At 33.7% G+C, this 20970-nt stretch overlaps 3 protein-coding genes across 3 annotated transcripts; 2 read left to right on the forward strand and 1 right to left on the reverse strand.

Moving 5' to 3' along the window:
• The first annotated feature begins 428 nt into the window (after positions 1-428).
• Positions 429-6501, forward strand: LOC107901546 (protein tesmin/TSO1-like CXC 6). The gene is made up of 9 exons (XM_016827602.2): positions 429-621; positions 723-1089; positions 1515-1622; positions 2176-2353; positions 2682-3044; positions 3484-3587; positions 3695-3792; positions 5297-5716; positions 5957-6501. The coding sequence occupies exons 2-9, from the start codon at positions 728-730 to the stop codon at positions 6223-6225; spliced, it is 1902 nt and encodes a 633-aa protein (XP_016683091.2). The 5' UTR covers positions 429-621; positions 723-727; the 3' UTR covers positions 6226-6501.
• A 2114-nt stretch (positions 6502-8615) lies between these two features.
• Positions 8616-12819, forward strand: LOC107901547 (putative esterase YitV). Its single transcript, XM_016827603.2, has 13 exons — positions 8616-8964; positions 9052-9128; positions 9214-9294; positions 9561-9689; positions 9763-9849; positions 10077-10130; positions 10408-10498; positions 10592-10662; positions 10743-10812; positions 11203-11255; positions 11706-11799; positions 11905-11999; positions 12576-12819. The coding sequence occupies exons 1-13, from the start codon at positions 8694-8696 to the stop codon at positions 12660-12662; spliced, it is 1260 nt and encodes a 419-aa protein (XP_016683092.2). The 5' UTR covers positions 8616-8693; the 3' UTR covers positions 12663-12819.
• Positions 12820-16018: 3199 nt separating this feature from the next.
• On the reverse strand, positions 16019-20938 carry LOC107900048 (uncharacterized). The gene is made up of 3 exons (XM_016825771.1): positions 19765-20938; positions 19265-19638; positions 16019-16327 (listed from the first exon to the last, which is right to left on the reverse strand). Exons 1-3 carry the CDS (start codon positions 20936-20938, stop codon positions 16019-16021), a joined length of 1857 nt encoding a protein of 618 aa, XP_016681260.1.
• Between the last annotated feature and the right edge of the window lie 32 nt (positions 20939-20970).

Consider the following 20970-nt stretch of genomic DNA (forward strand, 5'->3'; position numbering starts at 1 on the left):
AAAATATGTCCCATATCTCCTTTGATTTTGGATTTTAATTCTATCTTTTTTATTTTTTAAAAATTTAATCTCTTTATTTTTTTTAAATTCCGTCGAATTTGGAATTTTAATAAATTTTAATTCATCTGAGGGTCCCCCATAAATCGGTCAAGGCGACAGCGTTTGCTTCTGCAGGCTTTTAGAAGAATATCTTCCGTCCATTTTAGATCACAAACGAATCCTGGCCGTACACGTGTGAAAAAAACAAGAATTCAATCGCTTTCGGACTCCATTAGCGCCAAATTCCACTCCCTTTTACTTTTCCAGAAAAAGCCCTAAACATATCGTAATCCAACGGCTATTATTCGACCCTGACTCTTCTCCCAAATCTCATCAGTCGATAGAAAATTTTTAATTTCACCCGTTGATTAAGTCTGAAACAAATCTAACCGTCCATTATTTTAAAAAATTCAAATTGAAAGATTTTGATTTTGAGGCAGTGAGAGTGAAAAGTGGGACTGAAGAAAAAAAAACAGCTTACAGTTCCGTACAAAAGCTCTAGCTATGGCGGCTTAGCTCCCTCAAGTTCTCCAAAATCTTTCCTTTTGACTTTAGTTTTTTTGGTTAACGGAATTTTGAAGGGTAAAATCAAAAGAAAATTCATAGCTCTACGATTTTTTTTCTTTTGAATTTCGATTTAATTCAGTGTCAGTTTATTTATTTATAATTTTTTTTATATGAAGTTTGAATGATTGGGCAAGGAGAAACGGTTTCGGATTTCACACCGAAGAAATTGGCGAGGCAATTAGATTTCACGGCGGAGTGTCGCGCGTCGGAAAATGCGACGTTACCTGATCATCCGATGCAATTGCAGTCGCAGCCTCAACCGCAATGGCAATCGCAAACGCCTTTGCCGACAAAGCCTCAGCAGCAACCGCAGGAACTGCAATTGCGGTTGTGTTTACAGCCGCAAACTGTGCAGTCGCCTCAGTCCCCGCCGGTGCCACTAGTTCAAATACGGCCGCCGCCTCCTCCGTCACAGCCAGTTACCGTCATGCAACGGGTGCCTCATCCGCTTCAGAAGCTTCCGCCGCAAACATATCAATTGAGGTAGCTTTTTCATGGAAACTTCTGGTTTCCTCTAGATTATTAATATCTTTTCTATATTTGTTAGAAAATAATTATTACGTTTTTATACCATAAAAATTTACTTAGTTTGAAAATAAGCGTATTTATGTTGATCCTTAAGCAGATTCATTTCTTCTTCGTGGCATATATATATGTGTGTGTGTATACGTATGTATATTCTAATTTTAGAATCCAATTATTTGTTCTTGTCTTATAAATAAGCAACAACTTAACTTCTAATATCAATGTGATTTCTTTGGCTCTTTGGCCTTTTCTGTTCAAAGAGACCTCTTTGGAATATTTTTGACACTATTGATAGTAGAACGGTGAGAACATTGTGTATAACTAGAAATATGCTTGTTGCATGATGTTGTTTTTAACTCTTTGTGATATAAACGTTTGTCCAGCAAGCAAGAGTCCCCAAGGTCCAGGCCAAGAGTGCATGCTGATGCAAAAGATGGGACTCCAAAGAAACAAAAGCAGTGCAATTGCAAGAATTCTCGGTGCTTGAAGTTGTAAGTTCATTAACACATTTAAATTATATCTCATCTTTCTAGTTACATGCTCGATCAATAAGTCATAAGTATAAAGTGCTACATGGTGTTTGTGATGTTAATCTTTTGTGGAACTAAGCAAAATGCCTAACTTTTACTATTTTTAGGAAGCATTGTCCAAACAAGAGTGATTTTTCAAATTGCATCTTTCTTTTGCTTACTCCATTTTCTTGCTCTGTCTGTGGTAGATGATCTGTTATTCTTAGTGTATATATATTCTCTTTGAGGAAAATTTTTTAGTTGAATCTCTAATCTTTTCCTCTTAACTAGTGGTTTGCTTGTGGAAATGTGACACAATCTTCATTAGATAACAATTAACTAACACCAAGTTGGTTTATATGGCTTATCGTTCACCAAGTATTTAGGATCTATTATCAATTGAATTTTCTTATTTAATTTGGACCAATATTTGTAAGTATGTTTGAACTTGTTGCTAAAAGGTTGTGGTCTGTCATCTTTATCTTGCATTTATTTATTGGGTACCATTTAGCATTTTGTTTTTGATTATTGTTAGGTACTGTGAGTGCTTTTCTTCTGGGTTTTATTGTAACGGTTGCAATTGCTTAAATTGCCAAAACAATGTGGAGAATGAGGCAGCAAGGCAAGAAGCAGTTGGAACAACCTTAGAACGCAATCCAAATGCATTTAGACCGAAGATTGCCAGCAGTCCACACAGACCTCAGGATACTAGGGTATATTATCTGGCATCTTAAAACTGCTTTGTTATGAATGTTGCTAACTGATGGTGATGAGAATTCCCTTTCGTATTTCCTTCTTTTGAGGTTCTAATTTGAAGAATAATGTTAAGCTGAGTCTATTACTATTACTATTACTATTACTATTACTATTACTATTACTATTATTTTGGTTTTATACTTTTTATGTGAAGTTTGGCATTGTGTTATTGCATCAGTGGCAATGGCATAAGCAAGGTTCAATATATTTGTTTATATAGAAAACAAATGAAAACTTGGTTTTGCCAAGTATTAAAAGTTTCTTATTGTCTGGAAACAACTTTAGGATGATGCACATGATGTCCAATTGGTCGGAAAGCACAATAAAGGATGTCACTGTAAGAAATCTAGTTGTCTCAAGAAGTATTGTGAGTGCTTCCAAGCTAATATTCTATGCTCTGAGAATTGCAAGTGCATGGACTGCAAGAACTTTGAAGGAAGTGAAGAAAGAAGAGCTCTTGTTCATGGAGATCATAACTCCATGGCTTACATGCAACAGGCAAATGCAGCCATTAGCGGTGCTGTTGGTTCATCGGGCTTTGGGATTCCTGTAACATCTAAGAAGAGAAAAAGTGAAGAAATCATATTTGGTCTAGCAGTGAAAGATCAATCAGTTCACAAGATTGTTCAGCAGCAGCAGCAGCAGCAGGTAATTCCTTGAATTGTGATTATATGCAAGAATCATCTTGGTTGATCAATGGCACTGATTTGGCTTGTGCAATCTTGGGAGAAATTTTTTTCTTTTTTATCCTATCTATGTTATGTGATCATCTTATAGCTACCTTTACCATCTGGCATCAATGATTTTTGTATTAGTGATGGTACCCAAATGAGACATAATTCATAGGTGGACTTTGTGGCTCTCTCATCAAGTAATAGGAATAATCTACTCTGTATGGTACCTTCACAATTTGATGCCAAGGATGGCTTTAGTATGCAAATAGAGAACACTTAAATTTTGTCTTAGCCGCTGATGAGAGTCTAATTATTACAGAATGCAGCCAAAAGAATGGCATTTCTGTTTACTCTCTTCTTTCAAGGGAAAAATGGATACTAATATAACAATATATCTATCTAATTCCAACCAGGAAAACCATCTAAGAGATCTTTTGGCCACATGTTCTCCATTATCTACTCCACTTTCTGGCACTGCTAATAAAGAATCATTGGGATCTTCAAAATTCACGTACAGGTAGTAAGTGTGTGTATTTTTATTCTGCTTGTAATTAACAGAAACATCCATTTCTGTTTCATTTTCCCCTTTTAGGAGCTAATTAGTGTGATTTTGCATTATTGAAGATCTCCATTGGCGAACATCCTCCAACCACAGTACGTGAAGGAGTTGTGCTCTGTTTTGGTGTTAGTTTCATCAGAAGCTAGAAGGGCACTTGCTGCAGGTAATAATTGTTACTCATAAATACCAAAGTTCCTGTTTCTTTTCATTGCAGAATTAACTGCTACTATTTTAGCTGATAATATGGCTGAGATTGCCACAATGAAAGAATGTGTTTTATGTACTATCAATCTATTAACACATTTCCAAATTTTATTCTTGTCTCAAAGCATCTTCCTGCAATATGCTTCTTCTCAATACAGTTTCCCTTCTTAGCGGTGAATGATAGAGCTTTGTCATCTGTAAAATTAGAGGGACGATGGTAAAGTAGCTGGCTTTTTTATATTTACATTTTAGATGTTATGTTTGAAAACTACAACTATGGGCATAGACGACACTGATAAGCTTTTTATTAGGAAAGTAATGACTGTGCAGTGTGCATTGTGTAAGCCAAGAGGATTTGCTTTCTTGTAATACTGTTAAATGATAAATTGGTGTTCTAAATAAAAAAAGAAGATAGATTGGTGTTGATCAAGTACCAAAGGTAGGAATGGCAATAGAGAGTCTGGATTTGGATATTTGACTTGCTTTTTGCGAATTTGGATATTGCGGATTCGGATAATCTAATTACGATCTTCAGTAGATGCCAACATTAACTATAGTCATTAGCCGTATCTGATTTGCTTTTGCAGATAACAGATTTAGATTCGTATATCCATTATCTGAATATGCTTTACATTTTTCAGATAAAAGATTCAGATATTTAGTGGATTTGGATATCTGGTGGATAACTTTTAAATTTGGGTTTGGATTCAGATAGTAGTGCTCAGGTTTATTGTGGATAATAAATGAATTTGGATCTTAAAGTAGATTTGTGGGTCTGGATTTCAATATTACAAAAATTGCAGCTATTTGACCCGTTGTCATCCTTAACCGAATGAAGTCAGAAGTCTATAGTTTTTTGGAAGTCATCACAGTGACTGGAAGAGCCCTCCTTTTTGGAAAGAAATTGGAAAAACATTTCTGATACTTGTATAGCATAGGGGGGCATAATAAGAAATATTGCAAAAAGAGTGAAACAATCAATTAAAAACTCAACCAAAAAATGTGTTAATATTATATAGATGGGGACCATTGATGGATATGGTGAGAAGAACAACAATAATCTTTGAGAAGTCCACTAGATTTCCTTTGGTTACACTTCAAAATTATATCTATGACAAATTATTGTGCTCTAGACTTTGAAAGGCTTGATGGTTGATGAATTGATTGTTATAGACTCTTTTATCTGTTACTCTTTTTGCAAAGAAAATTTGCTTCATATAGATTCCCTACGAATGTCATCTTATTTGTGGTACCTGCTCCATAGATTCAGCAAAAGAGGAAAAAGGGTTGGTTTGAACTCTGTGTCTTACTAATTATATTGGTCCCTCCATGATCTATGGATCTTTATAACCTTGGGCTTATGTGGTTAATTTTTTTTTTATCAAGTTCATAATTTAATACATTTTGTTACTTTTGTTGAAGATGCCATATAGCAGTACTAATGTGAAAGTTACAATCTCCAGAGAGAAGTGGCAAAAAGGATCAACAAGCTAAGGGAGGCTCTATTGAAACTACGGTTTCATCTAATCAGATGCATGAAATGAGTCAGAATGGTAATGGTGTTCTAAGTAGTGCTACTGACGATTGTGAGAGTGAGAACCATGGAGATGCAAATAGAAGTGGTGACTGTGGAGCAAATGAGGACAGTGTGCAAAACGGAAAGCCTTTGTCTCCTAGAACACGTGCGTTGATGTGTGATGAAGAAGATACAATGTTTATGGCAGTTGGGTCACCTGATTTATTGACAGATCGTTCTCAAAATATTACTCAGAAATCATTAAATGGGCACGAATGCACAGAGGTTTATGCAGAGCAGGAAAGTCTTGTTTTGACAGTGTTTCGTGATTTTCTCAATCAACTTATTACTCGTGGGAGCATAAAAGGTAAGCTAGTTGTTTTCACAAATCTAGACTCCAAAATTTAAACTCCAATAAGTTTTGGATAACAAATAAAGGGCAAACTCCAACCGGTGTTCCTTCTCGAAAAATTTCCTAATGGTTAAGTTGCTGCCTCATGTTGAAGATTTTAGTTGATTGTTGTGACCTAGGTTTTGGATTCTCATTTTAAGTCTTAATTGCAAAATTTTTAATTAATGTTCTTAAATGATGATTTGTCCTCTGTAGAAACAAGGTGCTTTCCATCGCCCCTAAGTGAAAAACGTAGTGAGCAAGAACCTGCAGAGAACGGTGCCATAAAATCTGGAAATCAAGCAGTTGGACAGAAGCTACCTTATCCTAATGGAATTGTGAAATCTCCGAACCCGGCACCTGCCGAAATAAGTCAGACACTCTCTGCAGCCACTTCTGTTTTGAATACAGATCTTCCTTTAAAACATGAATCGCCCATAGGGAAAGAGGACACAAAAAACGTAGGGATTGAAGGCTCAAATTAGCTTAGTAAGAGAGTTCTCTGACTATCAGCCAGCATTCTTTCTTATGTTTCATTATCTCGCAGCCTTTTAATTCTTGGATCTGATATTGGGGCCAATTGTTTGAGGAATTAACACCATTATAGCTAGACACGGAGTCCCTTACCTATCTTCAAACATTAGGAACAAGTAAATTTATTATTTTTGGGCTTTTTTGTTAGGAAGAGGGTAATGAAATTTCAGTTACTCCTTAAGTTGTACTATATTTGATTAATAATATTTGTTCCATCACTTGCACAATGCATGCGATCCCCACATGATTAATCTAGTGTTTACCCTTTTTACTGTTATATAGATTATTCAGTAGACAAGGTGAAAATTTTTAACTCCACCAATGGGTTGGATTTTGTCACAACAAAATCTGGCGGTAACAAATTTCTTTTTACCCACACTAGTCACGGAACTAGTAAAGCTTGGTCTCTAAATTTGAATTTTGTTAAGGTGTAATGATGTTGCACTTTAAAATTATGTTATGTTTTTACTTTAAAATTTTATATAAAATCTAAAAAAATGAAAAAGGAGTACAAAGAAATTATAAAAGTATTTTTTAAAATTAGGTAATGATGTGGTTTAATTTCTGATTATCACATTATCGTATCTTGATAAAATCTAAATTAAAGGATCAAATTAAAAAAATTATCAAGTTTTAAGATTAATATGAACAAAATAATTACAAATAAAAGGAAAAAAATGGTCAAGTTCCTATTGTTGATGCCGGTGGATTCCTGGCAATTTCCTAAACGATAGATAACAAAAATGGAGCTACCTTTTACTTTCGTCCCTCGTTATCACCTTTGAATCAAACAAAATTTTCCTTCGATTTTTATGGTTATTTTACTTAATTTCCCTTTCCTTTTACCCCCAAAACAGTGTTGACTAACCAACCCTGTTTATTTATTTTTTCATTGACATCTTACCGACCAACCATATTAGAACTTAAAAAATCTTGTGTTTATCTCAATGGACTCACGCAAGTATTTTTAGATATTTTAAAATACAATATTTAATTATTTTGAAATAGAAAGGTTTAATTGTGGTTAATCTTTGTATTAAATTTGAGATTGAATTTTTTAAATATGTTATAATCTAGTTTCTATTTTTATAAAATTATTAGTAGATTCAAATTAGTAACACTATTTATTGTGTTAAATTGAGGATGTGATTTAAAAAAAAAAAGTAGCCTTAATCGTTAACCTGTGTAATTGTTTAAAATATGTTCTCAGAGATTGCCCGATTGTTAAAGATATCTGGAAATTGATCATACTAGAAGCAAGATGGTCTCAGTTTTGCTCCGGCAGCTTGCTTGAGTAGATTAGGACAAATTTAGGAATTCATGGACAACTGACAAGGTATGGAGTCCCTTGGTCAATGTTCTTCGGGATTTTAATATAGCGATTATGGAAAAATAGAAATTTATTTGTCTTCCAAGGGCTCCCATGGAGTTCTATGGAAGTTATTAAAGCCTCAATAAGTAGGACAAAACAGTTTAATGGAGATAGTAATAGGAAATCATTTAGGAGTAATACTTTAGATTATCTTACGAGAATGTTGATTTTTGTAAGAGTATTTTAAGAATTTTCTTTTCACCAATTAATTATTACCATGTAGCAATTTACCTCATCTCTTTAATGATAAAAATTATTAGTATTATTAGTTTAGACTTAGTGATAATATTTTATAAAGTAAAGTCGCATTAAAATAAAGAGAGTATATTATAAATTTTAGCTTAAAAAAAAAGACTAAATCAACGTATTCATTTATTTATTGTTAAGAAAAGGAGCAAGGAGGAATCAAAATCCAATATCTACAAATATTTTGAAAAGAATTCTTATTTTTCCTTGATAGTTTGTAAGGTTTTTATTATTTATAGATTTTTTTTTATCTTTACAATATTAGAAGAGGGGAAAAAATGATAAGATTTGAGTTCGTATAATGTTAAACGAAAATCCTAATCACTGCTTGGTGAATTAAATAATTTTAACCATAAATATTCAAGGATACAATGGATTAAATAAGTAATTTTTTTTAAAAAAATTAAGAAATATGTGGTGTAAATTGTATTGATAAGTTTCTTTATTAAATTGATTTTGGGATTTTTCTCTGGAAATATGTAATTTTCATATAATATACAAAAAAAAATTCAATGACGCATTTAGGGGTTGGTAGGGCTTTACGTCCTTAAAATTAAAAATTAATAAAGATCAAAATTATATTTTAACCCTTTTAAAAATAATAAAAATTTGATTTAATTTAAAACAAATTTCTGCTTCATCCTGTGGCTGCTTTGTAGTTTCTACTGCGTACAAACAAAAATTAACAAAGAAAGGTTGCTTCCTTCTCACGTACCACGTTGTCCACTACCAATTTTCCTGTCCGTACCCTTTTTTTTCAATATTCTAGCACCCATCACTAATTTAAAAAGAAAAAACAAAATGGTTTCTGTTTCCTCTTCCTACGTTCTTCGGCAGCCTACAACTATAACTCGACACCTATTATCATCTACGAGACACGTGTGCTGTTTTCCACACGTGCCACCCCACCTACCCACTCCCTTTAAGTACCAATTTCAAATCGTAAATTTATCCATCGCCGGCTCCAGAGTGACAGAAACCGAAATGGAAGTTAACGGCGGCGCAGTCTCCGATCCCGAAACTATCCGTTCTCAGTTCCTTCAACTACTCCGTACCAGACGAAATGCTCAACGTAATACATAAATATATTTCCATTTTGTTTCTCTGTTTATGTTATAATTACGTTGATGTGAATTCCTACTGCCTTTTTTATTCTCAGTTCCTTTGACTGTGGAACCTGCGAAACCTGTGGTTAAGCCTTTGTTCCAAGACGTTACCCCGCCAACCTTCAGTGAGGTAAATTTCTCCATTCAAAATGATATTGTATAAATGACCAGTTACTAAACGAAGTTTAACTTACATTCAATTGTAAATTTACCAGGCAATGGAATCTTGTCCAAAGGCTAACATTGGAAACCTTAAGGAACTGCTCAAAGAGGAAAATCTGTATCTCCATACTGAGGTAAATTAATTATATAGGATTTATAGTTGATGCAATGATAGTATTTAAGTTCGTACTCTTCTAAGTGAATCACAAGAGGCCGTCTATTAGAAAATAATAGTAATCATATTTGTTTTTAATGATTTTTAAAATTACTTGTTAATTTATCGAAGATGTGTCTCGTAATCAGTCACTAATGTGTGTATGAAATTATATGAAGTTAGTAAATCAAATATAAATTCATTATTTTTGAAGAATTAGAGCATATTTATATTGGTCATTTATAGGCTGGAGATCAAGGAAAATTGCCCGTGTTGATTTTAAGTACGAAAGGAAACAATCAAGAAAAGAGGCCTGCTGTTGTTTTTCTGCATAGTACTCATAAGTGCAAAGAGTGGTTACGCCCATTGCTTGAGGTAATCTGAACCAAACCTTTGAATTTGCCGATATCTTCTTATTGTCTATAAATTAAGTTGTCTTCTTTTGTAGGCTTATGCTTCACGGGGATATGTAGCCATTGGAGTCGATTCCCGCTATCATGGTGAACGGGCCAGCAGTCTAACTACTTATAGAGATGTATATGAATTTTAACTTTTATCTTTCTTTAATCTGGGTTGTTTTGTTGAACTGTATGCTTTGAGAAAATGAATCTGAAGATTAACATACTGACTTCTCTTTTAGAGTAATTTGTGTGAACTGAAAGTTCTAAGAAACCCTGATTCTTATTTGTACAATTTTGTTTTATACTTTGAGGTAAACCACTTGGAAAATGATCCTAATGTCATTTGGCTGTCTAAATGTAGGCCCTGGTATCATCATGGAAAAATGGGGATACAATGCCATTCATATTTGATACGGTAAGCCATTCAGCATTTGTTTTATCTATATTTCTTATCTGCTTTAGTTAAATTGGAATTTTATGATTGATAGTAGATAAAAAAATATAATAAAATAGAAAGGAAATTCATGACTTGTCAAGAGTTAAGTGAACTATCAGAGTTCTGCTGTTTAATTTCTATGATAGTCATGGCTTAATGGAGATGGCACTTTAAGCTTTCAATGTGATTTCAGCCCTTAAACTATGTTTGCGTTATTTTTGAGCATTTCTATTCATTGAGGTTTTCCATCTTTTAGGTGTGGGATTTGATAAAACTTGCAGATTATTTAACTGGGAGAGATGACATAGATCCTACTAAGATTGGAATTACTGGCGAATCACTTGGAGGTTTGCTAACTGAATTTGAAGGACTGAAATAAGAAATATTTGCTCACTGTTTCATGTTGAATTTATGTTAATATCATTAGTCTTGACGCGCAGGAATGCATGCATGGTTTGCTGCTTTTGCTGACACCCGCTATGCAGTGGCAGCCCCAATAATTGGTGTTCAGGTAAAACTGAAAATCTATAATTCCTATAAGCATTAATAAATACTTTTAAAATTACTGAACGTCATGTTATATATTTGTAGGGATTTCGATGGGCAATAGATAATGATAAGTGGCAGGCTCGAGTTGACAGTATAAAGGCTGTATTTGAAGGTAACCTGTGCCAAGATTCTTCGAAAAGGGAATTTGATAACTTTTGGTTTTACCGATTTATGTTCATTCTGGGAGGGTTATCTTTTATCCATCTCGAGACTGCATGAAGCCATCTTAACTCTATTTATGACTTAAAAGCAATAGATTTCATGCTAACAAACTTGTAGTTCTACTGGACCTTCTGAAGTACAACACATGGAGAAATGGAAAATTGTTCTTGCAACAATAATAACTTTGTACATAAATGGTTTCATGTAGTAGATTTATACCGGTTCATTGGATTAGGAGTGACACTTTATATCACTTAACTGAAATTGGTTACTTTGGCTTCATTTCAGTGAGAAACTTGTTTTTGTTTCTCTGACGTTCTAATATAAATTTTTTTTGCAGAAGCAAGGACTGATTTAGGCAAGAATGAAATTGATAAAGAAGTGGTGGAGAAGGTCAGTTATGTTTATACCTGTTCATTACTGGCATATTCCAAGTAACTTGCTACTTACCAATTACCACTTTTTTTTTAAAAAAATGGAGCATTAACGTTCGTTGATGACTTCAGTTCTATTTCACAGTTGTCAGTATCATTTTAGGATGAGTGAGTTTTATTTTTACTTTGGTATTTAAATGGATATTCTAAAATTTTAGCACATCATTTCATTGTTTAGTCACTTTGTGGAAAAGAAGATAACTCACATGCACACCAAGTTAAAAATGCTTAATCTTTGGGAGAGTTGAAGTTAAACGGAGATACACTTAAATGGCGCATAGGATATAATGATTCAGTTCTGCTAGCAGACTCTGCATTCCGACTCATTTTCATACATTTCAACTTTTACAAGCCGAATTAAGTGTGCTTCTTTTATGCTCACCGTTTGTGGTTCTACTTCTCTGAATAGGTTTGGGATAGGATTGCTCCTGGTCTAGCCTCTCAGTTCGATGCACCTAACACGGTGCCGGCTATTGCACCTCGCCCTTTGTTAATTGTAAATGGTATAATGCTTTATATTTATATTGCACTGTAATTGAATTGTTGTAGAAGTTAACCTGTATGGTTAAAAACTTTTTCTTTTTCTTATGGGCTTTAACAACATATAGGAGCTGAAGATCCCCGTTGCCCTCTTGAAGGCTTAGAAATTCCCAAGACAAGGGCATACGAGGCTTATGGAGAGGCCCATTCAGACAACTTTAAGGTATGGGATTGCTGCTGAATGATTATAAAAATCACCAAAATCTATTTATATGTGTTTACCGATAAGGTTCAAAAGCTATGATTTCTATGCAAGTAACAAAGACATAAAACAGAAAATTAGTAGAAATCTCATTCATTGACATTCACAAGTGTGCTAGTCAAATAGTGCAGGAATTAGATCTGATATATCAACCTAAACACAAACCCGATCCTATCAACCTGAGCTTAAACCCAAACTTGAAATACTCCACCTGAGATGACTATCTGGAAAACTAAGATTCGGACCTAATACAACTCAAACATTCTGATGACTTGATTCGGATTTGACCTGATAAGATCCCAACATAAAATGAAATGACTCAAAAATTTTAAATTTCTTATTGGCTCTCTCCCATCCGATTGAGAAATCTAGAAGAAGTATAAATATTACATGTGCATAAGCATTGGTGCGATATTATCCGTTCAATCATGTTTGGCATATTGTAATGCTTGCTTTATTATTTAATGACGCTTCATCACATGCATTTATCATATATATATATGTATGTTTTACGTCCTGACCGGACCGTGTCTGCAGCTTGTGGCTGAACCTGGAATAGGGCATCAAATGACACCATTAATGGTGAAAGAAGCGAGTGATTGGTTTGACCAGTTCCTCAAATAATAATTGTAAGGGCCTCTGTCTGTGTTGTTATTGTTTGTAGATGTAATGTATTTCCTAATATGTATGCTTCATCATGAATGATTTGATGAACTCAGAGATCAAATCTCTTAATGTACTTATAATTCTTAATAATAAGAAAATAATTCCCTTCTTTTGATGACTTTGTTTTCCTCAACTTATAGTTGATAAGTGATTGGAACACTATCATGTAATTTCTCTATGTTACAATCTTATTACTATTTGAAGTTATCAAAGCATTAGTACAATATCAATGATGTCTATTTGTTAATTTAATTTAATTAAATCATATTAATATCCGTATTAATCATGTTCTTCTACTAACTTAATTATTATTTTGGACATTAAATATTATCAATTTTTAAATGTGTATTTATTATATGGATATCCCTTTTCTCGATAAATTGCAGTCTTAATTAACTTTAAAATATCGATGTCACCTTATTTATTTGGTAGGAAAAAGAGCAACCATGTGATATGATAACATTATTTATTAGTATAAATAAATGTTCAAAGTAGGTGGGTATTAAAAATTTTGCCCCAAAATAATAGTCATCACGTTTGGTTTTCTGTTTAAAAAAAAATTAACTATATATGATCACCCAAGCTTTTATTTTAGCCAAAAAAAAAAAACTTTGCAAAATAGGCTCTCATTTTGGTCAGAATAACGAAAACCCACATGGAATTTAGTATAAAATTTTGATATTTTTCACCTAAGAATAAAATTTTCAGTTAGAATTTATACATATAACTAAACCAGTATCATTTTAGTCACTACTTTCTTTTATTTATAAATAAAGAATCCTAAAAATTGAAGAAAATTTTCTTTGCTTATTCCCGTACCTTTCTGGTGCAATAGTGACGCAACGATGATGAGAAGAAACTCTGTAAGGAAAGCAAGGAGATGGAATGATGGGTGTCGATTCCACCAATATAATTCTACGTCTAATTTGCAAATTTAAGCAGTATAGAGAGTATGGTCGATCCCTCAAAGACTGGGTTTACTACAAATTGTTGCTCTCTTGACCAGATTTATGTCGGGGCAGTTGTCGTGGTCAAGAAGTTCGAAGAGATAAAATTTGAAACCTAAAATAAATAAATAAATGCGTAAAAAGTAAAAGCTGAAGACAAAATAATAAAAACAGTTAAAAAATTTGAAGGGAAATTAATTAAACTTAGCCCAACTTCAGGCACGGGTTTTTCCTCGTCTTTGAATTGATCCTCGAAATTAGATGAACTCATCTTTTCCAATAAGCTAGCTATAGCTACCAAGGACGCCTCAGGCACCAACTCTTCCTTATGTAAATTAGTTATGGAACGTCCAATAACTAACCCTTACCGATCGAACAACCAACGAAACGTTCATGATTTAGAACTCCAGCAGCTTTGCGTTCTAGAAGAGCCTAGCTCTAATCAATGCCCTCAACCGTGTGAGACATTTAAATCCGGTTACTACTTCCCTTGACGGAACCAAACAGCAATCCCCACTTGGCACGCCAATGTGTTCACAGAAAACCGATTAGACAATTGATCCTTACGGAATTCCAACTGTACGTCTAACCACACTAACTCAAATATGTATTTTTAGCATTTAATCAAATCCCCCTTCTTAGTTCATGCTAGTCCTCGAGCATTATGCATGTATCTGCAAAAGGAAAAATTTCCTCCAAAATAGGACTTGACCCCCATGGTTTCTACAATTCAACAATTTAATCCTAGCACATTAACATCTCAAATAACCTAGCCTAAGAAGTAAGTAAATATATTTCAGAATTTATTAGAGCTTGATAGACTTACCCTTCATTTTGTTATTTTTGTAATTAGGACATTTTCGAATTTTTTTGACGCGAGACATAATGACAACCCAAGCACCATGTTCCGGTTACTCGATTCGGATGTCTCTAAGCGGGATATTTTGCGCTACTCGTGATAGCTTGTTAGCTGAGTGAGTGCAAAGAAATTGGACAACCACACGAACCTTTTTACGCTAGATGTGATGACAACCCAAGCACTACGTTCCTATTACTCAGTCCGATGTACAACCCCAATTTTTCACTCTTAACATTCGTATCAGAAGAGTATTATTACTTATTCATTTCTTCTTTTTTTTCTCTCTTTTTTTTTTTGAAGAGAAGACAGAAAATTGACATGTGATATAAGGTAGGCAGTCAAACAAACTCATAATTCCTAAAAAATTTCTTACCCACTAAGTCTAGGTTATTGAAAAGTTTTGTGTGTGAAGAACTAAATAGCTAAATAGGTCAAACCATAAGTGTACCATCCCAATTTATCAAAAGAAAAATTTTACCTTTCACGAAAAACATGCAAAAATAGATAAGCAAATTAGAACCAATTTATATTTCTCTCCCCCTACTTATTTTACATTGTCCCAATGTAATTTGAATATTTAAAGGATAAAAAGTAAAAGTAAGTAAGGAAAGGAAAAATTAACTCCCCATGTATTTTAACGTCGTGGAAGGTGGTCTCGTAGGTGTGTGAGAACGTCCGTCACTAAGGTGCGTAAAGAGTTGAGTCCTTCCTCGATTTGGGTTAATCGAGTTTCGACAGACGTGGGGGGCTTCAACTTCGTCTTAGAAGGTCTACCTGCAAAATAAAATAAAAGGAATAAAAATAAAAATAAAAATAAAATAAAATGTGTAATTTTTATTTCTCGAATTTATTAGCTAAGCTATAAACTCGAGAAATAAATTATTAAAAACTAAGATTACGAGATTTAGTAAAATAGTCGTGATAACTGCACCAGGTAAGTTCTCAGGAAAAAGAGGTGAGTCATAATGGACATTCTTAAGTACCAAGTCTTTCCTTAGACAGAACTGATCCTCGACATACATTTTCATTTTCCGTTTTACCAAAAATTTTATTTGCATAAAGGGAAAAATTTGGGTTGCCTCCCAACAGCACTTTGTTTAACGTCGTTAGCTCAACGACCTGTTATTCAAATTCTTTATCCTTTTGTAATAGACTGCAAAGTGGTTGCGCGATCTTCAAGAAGTCTTTTATGAATTGTCTGTAAAATCCGTACACCGTGAAGTCATCCATGAAGACTTCAATGATTTTCTCGACATAATCGGAGAATATGCTCAACATGTATCTCTGGAAAGTGGCCGGAGCATTACAGAGTCCAAACGGTATTCGTCTATACGCAAACGTTCCGAAGGGGCACATGAAAGTTGTTTTGTCTTAATCCTCAAGTGCCACCAGAATTTGGAAAAATCTCGAGTACCCATCGAGACAACAATAATCGGTCTTACCAGCTAGTCGCTCGAGCATTTGATCGATGAAGGGAACTGGAAAATGGTCTTTTCAGGTAGCTGCGTTCAACTTCCTGTAATCAATGCAAACCCTCTATCCATTCTGGACTCAGGTAGGGACCAGCTCTCCTGAGAGTTTTTCACCATTGTCACGCCAGTTTTCTTGGGCACGACATGAACCTCGCTAACCCAATCACTGTCATAAATCGGGTATATCATTCCAGCATCTAACAGTTTCTGGATCTCTTTCTTTACTACCTCCATCATGGGTGGATTAAGGCGTCTTTGAGCATTTCTCTTTGGTTTTGTGTTATCTTCGATGGAGATTATGTGCATACAAGTGGATGGACTTAGCCCTTTTATGTCGACTATCGTCTAACCAATAGCTTCTTTATAATCCCTCAAAACTCAAACTAGACTTTCCTCCTCGTCTTTGGTTAGTTTGTTTGACACTATCACCGGTAAAGTGTCTTTCTCTCCCAAAAAGATGTACTTAAGGTGGTCCGGCAATGCTTTAAGCTCCAAGATTGGTGGTTGCAAAATCGAAGGCAACATTTTAGTTTGGGAAGGTAAAAGTTCAAATTGGTTACCTCGACTCGTCAATGATGGTTGCGTCTCCAAGTGTTTGATAATTTCTCGCAACGGATCTTCTATAATTGATAATTCCTCGAGATAATTTAAAACATCCATGTTAATGCTTCTGTAAAGGACTGTAATGACCCAAAATTCACGGGCATCGGAAAAGTATAATATCGGGCCTCCGTCTTAATAAATTGAGTTCGAAAATAATTATTAGAAATATTTAGGAGACTAGTTGTGTGTTTAATTAGATTTTTATTTAGTGAATATAACTTAATTTAAAGTAATTAGGAAAAGAATCAAATTGAATAAAGAATGAAAGCCTAATTATAGATTAAAAGAAAGTAAAAAGGGCTAAAATGGAAATTAAACTATTTATATGAAATGAGACGGCACATAAGCATTAAAATCTAAGATTTTATTTGAGTTATATATAAATATTATATATATTATTATAATTATTAACCATTATTATGGTTTTATATTATTATTATTATTATTATTATTATTATTATTATTAAATAAAGTAAATAGTAGACAAATGGATGGTGATAAAATAATACATGTGTAATTAAAATATGTATATATTTGTAGTTTGTAGATTTAATTTGCTTATTAATTAAGTATAAGATATTTATTATTTATTATTAGTTATTAGTTATTATTAAATTAAAAGATATTTAATAATTAAATAATTAGTATAAGATTTTTGGATAATAATAAATTATGATTTTGCCAAGTGTGCGGTAAAAATAAAATACAAGTATATTACATTTATTTATTTACTTGAAAACTAAGTAAAAGATAATTATTAATTAAATAATTATATTATGAGATTTTTATTTGATAAACAAATTAAATAGTGACAATTGTATGGTATTGATGGTGTACAAATGTGAATATATGATTAAATATTTAATAGATATTTAAAATAAAATATATTATATTATTATAACATAAAGTAAATAAAATAAAATGAAATAAAACAAAGCAAATGAAATAAAAAGAAGGAAAGAAACAGAATAGGCAAGAGACGGAACAGAGAAGAAACATGGGAGAAAGAAAGAAAGAAAAAGACAAAGTGAAAGAGTGGAAAAACTAGGGTTTAAGGTTTTAAAGCTTTAGAGCTAGCAAAAAACCAGAAGCATCGGCACGGAAGAGTAAACAGAAGACTATCGAGGAGTAAACTCGAGAAAAATCACGGTTTGTATTACTATAATTCAAGTTATTTATTATTAAATGTTAAATTTTAATTTATGTGTTTGGTAAAGGAAATGTGAGGTAAGTATTATTATTATTATTATTATTATTATTATTATTATTATTATTATTATTATTATTATTAAGATGAGTGGGAATTAAATTGAATAGTTTATATGAATTAAAATTTAAATTGTTTGTTGATTGAAAGCGGGAAGTGAATTTAAATCGAATAGTGACTGATATTAAATTGAATGGAAATGTATTGAGTTGTGAAAATGTGTGAATTGTGGATTAATTATTGATTGAAAGGTGGAAAAGGAAAGGATTGAATTGAAAATGTGAGAAATTGTGATTGAATTGGGATTATATGTGACTTAAATACCCTATTAACTAGTCGGGCTGAGTCAGATATAGTTGGCATGCCATAGGATTGGAAGAGTTCAGGGATACTTCGACCTCGAATCGATGAGACACTGGGTATCACTATATTTCTTCGGATAGATTCGATGAGGTACTAGGTACCAACTTTCTTCGGCTTTGCCGATGAGACACTGGGCGTCAACTATTGCTTCGAACTATCCAATGAGGCACTGGGTGCCATTCTGGTGTGTTTGGTTGGATCCGTGTATCCGCCAAAGTCTGAGTTTTGTTAATAGGGTAAATGATGAAATGATAAACCAAAAAAGTTGATCAAACGAGCTATTGAAATGAAATGAAAAAGTTGAATTGTGAATTGAAATGTGATATGAGATTGAGAAATGAACCTAAGGTTCATGATATGTCCAAATTCAAATTGTGGATGTATGATATCAATTGATGAATTGCTATTGTTGAAATATGGAATTTAAATTTAAATTTGTATATACGATTTATGCATTATATGTTTATTATTCTTATAATTTGAATTATGGTAATACCACTGAGTATGAAATACTCAGCGTACGGTTGTTTCCGTGCGCAAGTTGATAGAAATCAAAGGTTCCGATTCAGCATCCAGATCAATCCCGGCTTCAGCAAAACTTTGGGGATGTATTTTTCCTTTGGTAAATGTGGCGTGTACTTCGGTTTTATTAAGGAGTCTTGTAAGTTTCGGTTGTGAAGAATTGGCCTATAATGTCTGAATGATAAATGAAATGTTAAGTTATAAAATGGTAAGTTGGTACTAAACTGAAATAAAATGAATAAAGTTTATTTATTTAAGCAGTATATGTAAATATTTATTTATTTATTAAATTAATATGTTAATGTTTAAGATATGTTTAGGTTATCTGAATATGAAATTGTATGGATTGTGAATTGGTTGCGGTTGAAATTTACAGGGGATTTTATGTAAAAATAAGCATAAATGCTGTCAATTTTCTTAAAATAAAATAAAATAAATGAAGCCAATTGGAAATCAAACATATGAATTTACGATTATATTTTAAATTTGTTTATTATTTATTTAATAATTATTTGCAAATTGTTTGATATGTCTGGTAATGCCTCGTAACCCTGTTCCGGCGACGGTTTGGGGTTAGGGGGTGTTACAAGGACAGTTTCCGACTCATCAAAGTCATGATATTCAGAATAAGATTGAGTTAAACAATCTATAATATCGATACTAGAAATATTTGACAGTGAGTTAGGATGACTCATAGCTTCGTAGACGTTGAATTTCATGATTTCACCATCAAACTCCATTGTCAGTGTTCCGCTCTGAACATCAATTTTTGCGCTTGCGGTACTTAGGAACGACCTTCCAAGCAAAATGTCAGATGAATTAGTTGAGTTATCGTCCTCCATATTAATAATGTAGAAATCTGCAGGGAAAACTAATTCGTTAAATTTAACAATGACGTCTTCAAGTAACCCTTCGGGATAGACGACTGACCTGTCCGCCAACTGGATTATTCCTCCTGTCTCTTTTAAAGGACCCATGTTAATCAACTTATAAATAGAATAAGGCATAACATTAATGGAAGCCCCTAAATCACACATGGCTTTCTTAATGCCTACATTACCTATCTCATAGGAAATAACAAACATACCTTGGTCCTTGTATTTGGGCGAAACTTTCTTTTGCAGTACTGCGGAAACATTTTCTCCTACATTTACTCTTTCGTTACCTTTTAACCTCCTCTTGCTAGTACACAATTCCTTGAGGAATTTTGCATAACGAGGGATTTGTTTGATAGCATTGAGCAAAGGGATATTTAGCTCCACCTTCTTGAATGTTTCGAAGATTTCTTTTTCCTCATTCTCTTTCTTATCCTTTGCGAGGCTCCCTCGAAAAGGAGGTGGCATCACGACTGGTTTCTGAATTTCTGATTCCAGTTTGACTTTTAGATCAGAGATTTGCTTTTCCCGTTCCTTGTCTTGCCCATGACTTTTGTCTGGAACTGTTTCCAGAACCTTTGTATTACGAAGAGTTATTGCACTTACATTCTGCCTAGGATTCAGCTCTGTCTGGGAAGGTAATTTACCTTGAGATTCCAAATGATTAACTGCCATCGAGAGTTTACTAACTTGGTTAGTTAATTCTTGTATTGATGCGTCTGTCCTTTGTTGATATTTTACAGCATCGACGGCAAGTCTTTCCACAACAGCTTCTAGAGATGTTTTCGGCTTGGGTTGTTGTTGTGGTGGTTGCAAAAGTCTCGGTTGGTATGATGGATTATATCGGAGATTAGCTCCGCAATTCAAGTTGGGATGATCCTTCCACCCGAGATTGTAGGTGTTGGAGAAAGGATCATCGCGTCTTTGCGGAGGTCCCGAAAAACCTTCGATAGCATCAACATATGTCGTTGAATTATCATTAAGGATTGGGCACAAATCCGTCGGATGTTCAGATGTAGTACAAATTCCATACAGTTGGGTCAGATTCTTCTTTTCTGTAAGCATAGATTGAACAATATTAGTAAGCTTATCCAATTTATCTTCTAAGGATGAAATGTTTACCACATTAACCTGTCTTGTGGATTCTAAATTTGGCTGATACTGTTGAGAATTTACCGCCATGGAGGATATCAGTTCTCTTGCCCTTTGAGGAGCCATATTGACAAGCGCCCCTCCACTAGCAGCGTCAATCATCTTCATTTCCATATGGAGTAAACCCTCGTAGAAATACTGAAGAAGTGATTGCTCGGTCAAACCGTGTTGAGGACAACTTGCACACAGTTTTTTGTACCGCTCCCAATAGTCGAAGAGCGATTCACTCTCCATTTGGTGAATTCCCACTATGTCCCTCCTAAGTT

The sequence above is a fragment of the Gossypium hirsutum genome, chromosome D06, assembly GCF_007990345.1.
Source record: "Gossypium hirsutum isolate 1008001.06 chromosome D06, Gossypium_hirsutum_v2.1, whole genome shotgun sequence".
NCBI lineage: Eukaryota > Viridiplantae > Streptophyta > Magnoliopsida > Malvales > Malvaceae > Gossypium > Gossypium hirsutum.